We start from the raw sequence: 12,123 nt of genomic DNA, 5'->3' as shown, positions 1-12,123 counted from the left end.
TGACCAAACTGCAGGAGGCAGTGGAAGACAGAAGTGTCTGGCGTGCTCTGGTCCATGGGGTCACCAAGAGTCGGACACAACTAAACGACTAAACAACAACACACCTCTGATCGGTTACCAGTGACGACTGTGGGACTGTGGCAAGTATGTTTAAAAATCACACACATGTAAATGTTCCTGGCATCCTCTTAGCCTTATATTCTCTGCTACAAGAGCAAGTTACATGTAGAAGAGTCTTAATACCGAACAATGTATTTAATAAATCAAAGTTGTATCTTAAGGTATATTATTAGAAAAATCAATGCATATACCTCATACACAGAGAGATCACACCAAGTCAAAGCCAAAACAAGTTACAAACAATTTGGAGTAGCATTTATATAAGAATTTAAGTGGGACATCAGAAAGAGAGAAAAAAAAATGCTTTTGTACTTAAGAGACAATGAATTATGCTTTGAAAAGTTGCTTCAAGCTAACTTTTCCTGTTGAAATATTAGCTCATTGATTCGTGTTACATCACTCACTATTTAATCATTGGATCTTGTCTGTTTTCTCTCTGTTATTGTGCTTATTTTATCATGAAACTACCCTTGAGATTTCCAGTATCAATTTTCTCAGGGAAACAAGACCGGATGTAAGTATTGTTTAATCTAGACAATCACTCATTTCTTGTATCTTCAGTTAAAAATGCTTTTCTTTTCTTTTTTGGCCCATTATCTTCAGCAGACTGACTTCAAAAATATAAATATCTACCGTATTTCTATAGAATGTGTGTGTATGTACACGGTCAATATTCATATTAAGGAATCAGGAACACTTTGATTACATGTTTTGAAGAAAACCCATCCACCTGCTACTTTTGCCATCCTTTACCGACTCTGAAAAGCCACAAGAATGTTCTTCGTCTTGGCACCACACAGAATGGCATTTCTTTAACCTACAGAAAACGTAAACTGGTGATATTCTTTTTCTACAGACAAAGGTTTGCAGTTCCTTTCTGACTGTGGCTTGTGAGCGACACAGCTACATATTTTGCCATGAGGTGGAGGTGGAGTCACTGTTTTTTCTCTGCCGGCTGATGGAGACAAAGTTCACTCCCGGAAGAAACAATCGGCAAATTGTTCTCCAGGTGGTGGTTGATGAGGTGGCTGATGCTGTCAAATATGCGGTCCTTTGTACGAACCTGAAAAATAGAGGGGGCAAGGGGAAAGTTTGTATATGTTCCACGGAAATGGCGCAACAAAAAACCCCGGCCATCAACATATATAAATCTTTGTTATTAGAAAACCAATTTGATGTACAGGTACCGAGGGAAGATTTGAATAAAGAATTAGAGCTCTCCATTTCGACCACACAGTGGGAAACTTGTTTCAATTGCTCTAACAAGGGTGTCTCTGGATCTTAAATTGAGGCTCATACAACAAAAGAATAATATTTAGATATACTAGACCCCATTATGTTTGTTTTAAAAAGGGCTGTCTAGGGCATGGGTGGGCAAACGAAGGCCCGGGGGCCGGATATGGCCCAATCGCCTTCTACATACGGCCCGCGGACGGTCCGGGAATCAGTGTGTTTTTACATGAGTAGAATGTGTCCTTTTATTTAAAATGCATCTCTGGGTTATTTGTGGGGCATAGGAATTCATTCATATATTTTTTTCAAAATATAGTCCGGCCCCCCACAAGGTCTGAGGGACAGTGGACCAGCCCCCTGCTGAAAAAGTTTGCTGACCCCTGGTCTAGGGTATCTAATGTGGAGATGCAATAGGGATAATGCTTCTCTAAACATATGTTTTTTCATTGTCCTGTATTGAAAGATTTTTGGCAGAAGGTAACTGAAACCATCAACAACCTTGCATTAGCAAAATATCCTCTTGAATTATATACCCAACACATGGAACCTTACAAAAGGACAGTATGAGTGGACTCTCCGTGCCCTGACCACGGCAAAAAGACTGATTCTGATGAATTGGAAAAATAAAAATGCGGCTCCCTTCTACGATTGGATTGAAGACTTATACAAACTCGCAGCATACGAACAACTTGCATATAAATGCAGACTTGCCATGGACAAATTCAATGATATTTGGAATCCATTCTTACAAATACTGTAATAGGTTAAGATTGTATTGAAGTACAATAACAACCTTGTAAAATATACAGTTTTGGGTTCCCACCTCTCCCCTTTGTTTTTCCTTCTGCATGGGTTCTGTTTATCTTTTGTTTGCATCTAACCATGTCTGGTGCACATATAGTTATGTACTTTTTGAACTTTCAATAAAGATCTTTTTTTTAAAAAAAAAAAAGTTCCACAGAAATGGCAATTCTAAATAATGTGGGTTTGTAAAAAACACTTTCCCTTTTTATTGTATTGTACTGATCTTGTTCCTTTGTTGTTTGCTGCCCTGAGCTCCTTCAGGAAGAAGGGTGGGATAGAAATACAATTATTGATAATCATGTTGACCTTTAAGCTAAGGACCAAACTAGCCAAATGAATTTTATCCGTTATCCTCAGTCCAATACACATACAAACCCAGTGAGCCACAAGGCCTGGCAGGAATTTCCTTGGTCTAAGCCCAATACTCTCTCCATTTCATTACAGTGGGTCAGCTGATATAAAACGCTATGTAAACAAAACAGTGTGCATTTTTACAAATCATTGGGTAGTGTGCCACTAAGTTTCAATCAGAACAGACCCACTGAAATTAGTGGACCAAACTTCGCCATGTTCATTAACTTCAATGAGCCTAATCTGATTAAAATTGATTGACCATCTATTATTATTATTATTATTATTAGGCAAATGATACTATTGGGAAATTTGTTGGGGGTGCATGCATTCTCTTTCTCTCGTCCCCTATTTAGTTTTCTCCCTACCCACAGAAGAGGCAGATTTCTCTTGCAGAGGTCTGCTCTAATCACTTACAGAGGGCTTTTGAAATTAGTCCAAATCACTTATAAACAAATGAGTGAACAAGCAAGGGGGATAGGAAGTGGAATTTCCAGCATCAGCGCAGGGATGTGTTTTGAGAACGTCAGAGATTTTGGAAAGTAGCTGCATCTCTCCCAACACTAAAGTGGCAAAAGACTCACCACCTTTTTGACCCGCGAGGCACAGACAGAAGCACACTTTTGAAATGAAATATATTTTCTTGTTCGCATGAAGCGTTTGGCTTGCTACAAACACCTAAGCAACCTCAGGCAAATTCTCCTCTGTTGGAAATAGTTCCAAAACTAATCTCCGACTGACCTCTAGCGTTAACAGTGTGAGTTGCATTCATTGCTTTAGGGGAGGCTGTGAGCCAGCCAGCAAAATGTCTCTTGCATCTTACGAAAGTGTTGGCTGCACTGCAGTGGCTATTCCGTTCAACTGTTACATACACCTTCCAGAAGATGTGACTAGGGAAAACGCTGACAGGGGAGTTTCTGAATTTTGACAGAAAGAGATTACATGTTGCTGAGCTCTGATGGAAATTGCAGGCTGGGATCCCAGGTGTTGAGGAACTGCAGGTGGAGCTCTCCTCACACCCCTCTCATGCCATTCATAGATAAGCAGGTGATACTAAGAGACTATATGCATCCAGCGTTCAACCCTCAAAAGGAAATTGGTTCTGCACGCAGAAAGTTGGCTGTGTTAGCCTGTTGCAGCAGCAACAACAAAGCACAGCAAAGAATCTTGAAGCATCTTAAAGGCGTGCAAGAAATAATTGTTAGAGGATTACAGGGGGCGGTGGGAGTCCGAATGTTGTCTTTAGAGTCCATTCCAAGTCTCTGGTCTTATATCTGTAAAGTGGCCTTCTGCTGAACTGAAATTGAAATACTTTATTGTCACTTGTACAACTTGTATACAGTGAGATTACACAAGCACTCCCCACTCAGCTCTCTTAGTCTTAATTCCCCTCGTTTACTGACGCACACCAACCAAACCTGAAAGTCAGTTGCCCTGTTGTTATCTTTTCATTCAGCAGCCTAACAGCCCACGGATAGAAACTGTTCTTTACCCTGTTGGTGCGACTAATCATGCTTCTATATCTTCTGCCTGAGGGCAGGAGATCAAGAAAGTGCAGGCCAGGGTGTGAATCATCCCTGAGAATTTTCCTCACTCTCCTGAGGCAACATTCTTCCGCTATTTCACCCAGCAGATTCATGGGACAGCCCATAATATCTTGTGCTGTATTCACCACCCTCTGTAGGCACTTCCTATCAGTTGATGTCAAACCAGCGTACCACACCATGATGCAGTATGAAAGGACACTTTCTATTGTTGACCGGTAGAAGGAGATCATCAAATGTTGATTGACATTGTTCTTCCTCAATACTCTGAGGAGATGGAGTCTCTGTTGGGCTTTCTTAACCACCTGGGTTGTATTTATTTTCCAAGTAAGGTCTTCACTGAGATAAACTCCTAGGAATTTAAAGGAAGAGACTCTCTCCACACAGCCCTCCCCGATGTACAGTGAGGCTAGTTCTCCTCTCTTCCTCCAAAAGTCCAACACCATCTCCTTTGTCTTGCTGATATTAAGGTGCAAGTTGTTCCCTAGGCACCATGTAGATATTTTTTGGAAGTGGTCAAATGGAACTTTTTGTTGTGTTAATGGCTCCAGCCAGGTCTGTTGTCTCTTTGCAGAGCACAGGTAACTTGTTGATACTGCTAAGCTGGAGACGCCTCCAGAAAGTGGGCAAACAGGAACAGGATTCTGTCCCACTCCCCTGGCTGGAGGCGATGGTGTCTACGATAGGGCGATTAAAAAAAAACCCATATTTTTTTTTAAAAATGCCTGCTCCAAAGGTCTTATCTTACTACACTTGGAATTATATAGCTATATCTGAAATTTCATGCATATCAGTCAATATCTTGACCTTCCTCCACGAAAATAGCTGTTTACTTGGCCGTTTTCTTATGTTGTGAAGGCTGAAATTTCAATTCAGTGGAGCAGGGTCCAGATATTAACTGATATGCATGAAATTTCAGATGTAGCTAAATAATCCCTAGTGTAGTAAGATAAGACCTTTGGAGCAAGCATTTAAAAAAAAAAAATTATGAACGGCCCTAGTCTACGAGTGAAAAAGAACATCAGACTCCAGTCTCATCTTGGACAGGACTGGGAAGAGACACAGAAGCTTGGCTTCCTCTCTGTGCTGAATCCAAAGCTTTGGCCTTGATGGCTCCACCACACCCAGTAACCTAATGAACGGGAAATGGGACTTGTCGGAGTGTTGATGCTGTGAGCCCTCCCAACTTATACCTGTGTATATGTGTAAAACCAAAACAAAAAAACCACTGCTTATTACAAAGACAACTCCAGTTACCTTCATTTCAAAGAAACCCAAAGTATGCTCTGACAACCTCCAAGAGCTCTTACCACCTGGGGATTGGAGAGCACATTACATTATTACAATACAGCGGTACCTTGGTTTTTGTACGTCTCCGTTGATGAATGTTTCAGAACTCGAACACCGTAGACCTCAGAAGTAAATGCTTCGGTTTCCGAACACACCTCAGAAGTCAAACATGCCACGCGGCTTCCGTATTGAGTTTTCCATTTTGAGGTTTTCATTTTGAGTTTTCGGTTTTTGAACGTTTCAGAATTTGAACGGTCTTCCGGATTACATTAGAAAGCCGAGGTACCACTGTATAAGGCAGGGGTTCCCAACCTGCGGCCCATGGGCCGGAAGCGCTGCACGGAGGCTGTTTAACCAGCTACGAGCCACCCCTGAACTGAGCTGCCCATTTAGCGTGTCCCCGTGTGCTGCACTAAACCATCAAACCTTGGAAATACACTTTTCCCAAAAGGTTTCCACAATTTTGGCCACTAGCATATTCTAGGGCTGACAGTATATCCAAAACCAGTTTGAAGCCCATATTGTGATATCTGTTTCATAGGGGTTTTTTACCTGGCAATATAGCACAAATCATGATGTGTGTTAGGGCTGAGCAATATATCGCCCAAAACCAGTTTCAGTCTATATCATGAAATTGGTTTCATAATTTTTGGCCTGGCAATATATTGCGAATTGTGGTGTGTGTGTGTGTGTGCTATGCAAACATCACAACGTGGGGGAAACTGTGAAGCCTGCCAATGCCTCTACATAGCTGCATCCTTATTTCAGACATTGTGATACACTGGTATATTGCGATTTTTAGCTGGGGATATATCATCAAATATTTGAAAACCAAATATCACCCAGCCCCAACCTGTTCCCCTTAATTGGGGTCAAATGCTTACAGTTCCTTCAGGATCCACCAAGAGAAGGTGCTTGGCTTGTCCATTGTGTAACCCAGTCAGCACGTACGAGCCAGGATTGGAGGTGCTTTTCCTAACCAGGAAGTCTCCGCATTTCTTTAAGAGCTGTTCGGCTTCTTTCCTGCTCATCTCTCCTTGATACCAGGATTCTGTGCTCAGTTCTGCTGCCGCACCTTCTGCTCTGGAGAGGAGTGGGCTGGTACATTCAACTGAGGTAGCCTTGTTCAAAATGGGCCCAGGGGTTTGGTTCTTGAGAGCATCTTCAAAAGGGCCTGTTAGTAAAGGTGGGTAACAAATACAAATTAGTGGCATAAGTAGTAGGGCAGCAATTCAGCGTAGTTCAGTGACTCGTTGCATTTCCCTACAATAAAAGCGCTGTCTTGACGAAAGATGTCTGGGTATCTTGCAGCCACCTGAAGGCTGGGAGGCTGAGGTCTCTTCTGTTGGATCTTAAATCCCCTTAACTTCCTCTGGATTATATACCTGAAGGAGCGTCTCCACCTCCATCATTCAACCTGGACACTGAGGTCCAGTGCCGAGGGCCTTCTGGCGGTTCCCTCACTGCGAGAAGCAAAGCTACAGGGAACCAGGCAGAGGGCGTTCTCGGCGGTGGCACCTGCCCTGTGGAATGCCCTCCCATCCGATGTCAAGGAAATAAACAACTATCTGACTTTTAGAAGACATCTGAAGGCAGCCCTGTTTAGGGAAGTTTTTAATGTTTTATGTTTTATCGTGTTTTTAATATTCTGTTGGGAGCCGCCCAGAGTGGCTGGGGAGGCCAGGCCAGATGGGTGGGGTATAAGTAATAAATCATCATCATATATTATAAGGGGGAGAAATTGTGCTCCCACTGATCAGTAAATTCAACTGAATAAATTAACAGAGCAAATGACAACTGTGCTAAACTAAGAATAGGGATCTCTCCTAAGTCCCTAGATTTTAGCGCAGCAAATACATACCTCAGTAGGCACCCCAGCAGGTATAGGATCAAAAGTTGCTGCTGTGGCAATTACAATTTTCAAGAAAATTTCTGCCCATTCTGCTCAACAGCAACAGAAACTGAGAATGATCTCCATTTGGCTAATAGAGTTATGACAACAGGTTCAAAGGCTTCAATTTTTTTTGTCCTCCTGCCTGTTTTATAGCTTTGCTTTCTCCTGTCAGGCTTTTAAAGTGAGAAAGTTGCCATCTTTCAGATACGTGAAATGTAGCGTTTCAGTTCTTTCAACTATCATTACTATCTGGTTTTTCTGGATCAATGTGCTGTCATTTTGTAGGGCACACAATTCTGTCTTTGTCACAGCAGGCAAAAAAGAAGACCTCAGCCCTTATTTGCATGGGTGGTGAGGGAGACCTTGAGGAACTCTCCTTCCTCACCGTCATCTCCAGGGACCCTGAGAAAGTGGGCTGGCAGGAAGCAGCAAGGCAAGGAACTGTGTCTGGGACAGGTGGTAAAAGCGTAAAAGGAATTAAAGGAGAGACCATGGATGGCACATAGTCTGATACATATGTCTGGGATCTTGTATAGGGTTGAATAGGACGCAGGTGGTGCTGTAGTCTAAACCACTGAACCTCTTGGGCTTGCCGATCGGAAGGTCGGCGGTTCGAATCCCTGTGACAGAGTGAGCTCCCATTGCTCTATCCCAGTTCCTGCTAACCTAGCAGTTCAAAAGCACACCAGGGCAAGTAGTTAAACAGGTACCGCGGTGGCAGGAAGGTAAATAGCGTTTCTGTGTGCTCTGGTTTCCATCACGGTGTCCCATTGTGCCAGAAGCTAGTGTTAGGTCCATCATGAGACGTCCACCAGCTTCTAATCACAGATACCAGCAGCCTTCAAGCAAGCAAACTTGCCTTATTCTCACTCCCTAGCATCCCACTGCCAAAGGATTGCCTCCTTCCATTCACCAGTTTGCCTCCTCCAAGTGGAAGAAACCTGGGCAGTGCTGAATGTCACATCCATTCTGTTGTGCCAGAAGTGGTTTAGTCCTCCTGGCCACATGACCCAGAAAGCTGTCTGTGAGCAAACACTGGCTCCCTCGGCCTGAAAGCAAGATCAGAGCCGCGACCCCATAGTTGCCTTTGACTGGACTTAACCATCTAGGGGTCCTTTACCTTTTTTACCTTTCTATATAGGGTTGCCACATGTCCTGCCTAATAAAACAGCTAAAGAAACACCCCTCCCTTACAGCTATTAACTGAATGATTGTTGGCAAAATACTGAGTTCTGAGATGCAAGGAAAATTCAAAGAGAGGCTTTTAGAGAATTTTCAGGAGGAACTTACTCATGTCAAAAAGATCTTTTCCTGGGCTGCTGTCTTTGGTACTTTCTGTTGTTCCACTAAACAGGTTTTCAGCATCTGCCTGAAGAGCCTGAAGGATTTCCATATTTATGTGTTGCGTATTCACATAGGCCGGTACTTCTCCTGGTGGGGTTACATTCGATTTTCCTTCCGGCAGGCTGTAAATGTCCAAAGAGCCTGCAAAAATCAATGCAACCTTTTTTTTGTCCCAGTTTGCAGTAAGGCAATTTAAAAGAGCATCCTTTGGCCTCGGGCTGTTTCCACACTAGAGGTGCAATGAGATGGGTGCCTATGGCAGGATCAGGGCTTCTTGTGCGTGTGGATGATGTTCTTTTTGTCAAAATGATGGGTGGGTTCAGATTGATGATGGGCATAACGTGCTGCATTTAATGAAATATACTGAATTATTTCAGGAGTTAGAATGCTGTTTGAATACATAAGTTACCGGGATAAAAGTACTTCTCTTAGCCCAAACAAAGGGGATAAATTGCATCCTAGACATATTCTCATTACATTTAAGGGGGCTGCAGAAATGGCTTATGTATCAGAAGAAAAGGACGCCTCAAAGGTTTCCAATACCACCCGGTGGGAGTCAGTGCAAGGATTTCTGCTTCCACAATAAGGCTTTCCCCCCTCCTCCCACTGAGTGCCCCTGTGTCTCCCCCAAATCTACTCTGGGGGGTTATGAATACTCCCATGGGGGAAGAACCATCTCCTTTGTGCTATGCTGAATTCCACCCAGAATATTTGTTGGCTTAGTTTTGCATTTGTCTCCACCTCCTTTTGCTCACCCATCTCCAACTTTCCCACCGCTGTATGGCGGAAGAAACCATTTTTAAAAAAGAAACAGCCATAGAATTGAAGTCCATGACTAAAACAGGCTCAAAAGTATGCTGGAAATGTAAGGGAAAAGAAGGCACCTTTTATCATGTGGAAATGTAAGCGAATAAAAGGATTTTGGGAAATGATATAGAATGAATTGAAAAAAATGTTTAAAATAACCCTTTGCTAAAAAAAACAACCCTGAAGCCTTCCTTTTAGGAATTCTAGGTGCCAAAATCGCAAGGGAGCAGGAAAGACTATTTATGTATGTGACCACGGCTGCGCAAATGTTATTGGCCCAGAGATGGAAAGAAGATAAAGTTCCTACCAGAGAAGAATGGCAGATGAAGTTAATGGACAATGCTGAAATGGCTAAAATGACCGGAAGAATCATAAATCAGGAAGACCAAAATTTTAATAAGGAATGGGGGAAATAAATTTACAATGCTCTTATCTTAAAGAGCATTGTAAACAGTTAAAATCGTTAGTTGGATTGGAATATCACTTGTAGTTTAATGGTGAATTCTGGAGACAATGGTGATGTAAAAGATTTGGATCATTATAAAAGATGCAGGAGGAAATTATTAATAATAGGATGCACAAAGGGAAGGATGGAAGTCCAGGAGATTCCTTGGAATCTTGTTTTTTTATTATCCATGTTCGATATATGACTGTAAAATTTTAATCTGAAAAACCAAATAAATTAATTTTTTTAAAAAAAGAATTTAAGCCTATGACATGAAGTCTTCCACCAATCTACATTCTTCTGTTTGCCTCTAGAACTCATGCAGCAAAAGTGCAACCATTCAAAGCGCAGCTTACCTTGCCTACTGGGTCGCTGTTGCTGATCTTCGCCAAATAGGTCCCTTACGTATTGGCTCTGGTAGTATGTTTGCTCTCTTCCCATTGCGGATGCAGACTAAGGTGGCAGTAAAAATAGTCTTCATGCAAACTCTACCTTTTAAAAACTGCAATGCATTTTCAGTGGGTCTTTTATATGATTGGTCCAGGTGCAATTCTACCCAAACCCAGTCTTCATTCATTCATCATGTATGACACTATGACTGAGCATTCTTTTATGAATGAGTTTGCGTAGGAGGAGGATGAGAGAAATGATGACCTTCGGGGAAATTGCACTCCTTTCCTGTTTTATTAACCCCTGTAATTCTAAATGACAAAGTAGGTATATTGCATCTATAAAAGGAACCCCTCCAGTTCAATCACCCTTTCCTAGAACAAACTTGACAGCCTAATGATTTCCAATGAACTTTTACAAACACAGAGACGCAGAAAGGATGCTGGAACATTATTATAATCATACGATGGCTACGTGTAAAACTTTGTTTCCCAATGCAGGGCTCATCCAGCCTCCCTTTCGTGCTGAATTTCTAGGCATAGGTCCCTTTTGCCCCTATAAAGTGTGGGGCAAAAGGTCAGTGTGGGTGAACCCGCAATTAAGGACTTTAGGGAAGCAAAGTAGCATACCAAGGAAGAAAGCCCATCATAGTACTTTTCTTCCCACTTTGCCATCTTTTCAGTAAATGTATGGTAATTGTTCATTCAATATTACATGAAGAATACAGAAAAGGACCGTGTATATGAAATCTAGTGCTATTCACTTATTTCACATAACTATATATGCATAGATATATATCACAATAAATTTAAGGAACTCAATGAATGTTGCTTCCATATAAATGAAAAGCGACGCAAATATTCACCATGGCAGATTTGCCAAAAAGTCCAAGATTCCTGGCAGGAAAAGAAAATCACAACCCATTGCAGCATTAATGTTTGAGGGAAGAGTTGCCCACAGATAAATTGTCTGTGGGTTGTGTAGTTTAGACTCCAGTAAGCATCTAAAAGGGACGCAGGTGGCGCTGTGGGTTAAATCACAGAGCCTAGGACTTGTCGATCAGAAGGTCAGCGGTTCGAATCCCCGCGGCGGGGTAAGCTCTCATTGCTCAGTCCTTGCTCCTGCCAACCTAGCAGTTCGAAAGCACGTCAAAGTGCAAGTAGATAAATAGGTACTGCTCTGGCGGGAAGGTAAATGGCATTTCCGTGCGCTGCTCTGGTTCGCCAGAAGCAGCTTAGTCATGCTGGCCACATGACCCGGAAGCTGTACGCCGGCTCCCTCGGCCAATAAAGCGAGATGAGCGCCGCAACCCCAGAGTCGGTCACGACTGGCCCTAATGGTCATGGGTCCCTTTACCTTTACCTTTAAGCGTCTAAAACAGCCTGTCTTGCATCAATCCCCTGAACTCAAGCTCATAGGAGTTTAAACAGTTTGGAGATTCAAGGGGGGGTAGCAAGAGACATTCGGCAGGCATTTCCTGTGTCAACTTTTACGTGCTGGTGAAAATTTTTCTAATCCTCCAGATCTATGCAAGCAATTCAGAGTACATTCCCCACATTGATCTATTGATGGTTGCTTTTAATTTCTTTTTGCTTTCAACTTCTTTTTAACTTATTGTTATTTTTTTGTTTGGTTTTATGTTTTTGTATTGTCGTAGACCGCTGTGATATATTTTTATAAATGAATGAATCCACAGAGCTACATTTGTGAAACCAGCGGTTACCTTTGCTATTTCCCCCACTCATCTAAACTAGACTGCAGTGCTACGCAGTGAGCTATGCAATTTGAAACCCAACACAATAGAGGGCAGGAGTAGCACAACACAAGCAATTTCTTTCCCATCTGTAGTGAGAGCACACCTTCCATATATGAACGTATACAGCATATCAGACATCCCCACA

General features: G+C 42.3%; 1 protein-coding gene across 2 annotated transcripts in view; it reads right to left on the bottom strand.

Moving 5' to 3' along the window:
* Positions 1–854: 854 nt before the first annotated feature.
* The window catches only part of SHC3 (SHC adaptor protein 3), a 48,682-nt gene continuing 37,413 nt past the window's right edge, over positions 855–12,123 (bottom strand). For both annotated transcript variants that reach the window (XM_080972719.1, XM_080972718.1), the window contains 4 exons: positions 10,189–10,285; positions 8,527–8,721; positions 6,227–6,516; positions 855–1,183 (listed from right to left, as the gene is read on the bottom strand). In XM_080972719.1, the coding sequence (XP_080828845.1) occupies positions 1,055–1,183; positions 6,227–6,516; positions 8,527–8,721; positions 10,189–10,285 (711 nt within the window). In that variant the 3' untranslated portion in view covers positions 855–1,054. The remainder of the gene's footprint in view (positions 1,184–6,226; positions 6,517–8,526; positions 8,722–10,188; positions 10,286–12,123) is intronic.

Source organism: Podarcis pityusensis (genome assembly GCF_964106645.2).
Source record: "Podarcis pityusensis genome assembly, chromosome: 11".
Taxonomy (NCBI): domain Eukaryota; kingdom Metazoa; phylum Chordata; class Lepidosauria; order Squamata; family Lacertidae; genus Podarcis; species Podarcis pityusensis.
This window is presented reverse-complemented; position numbering and strand designations above follow the sequence as displayed.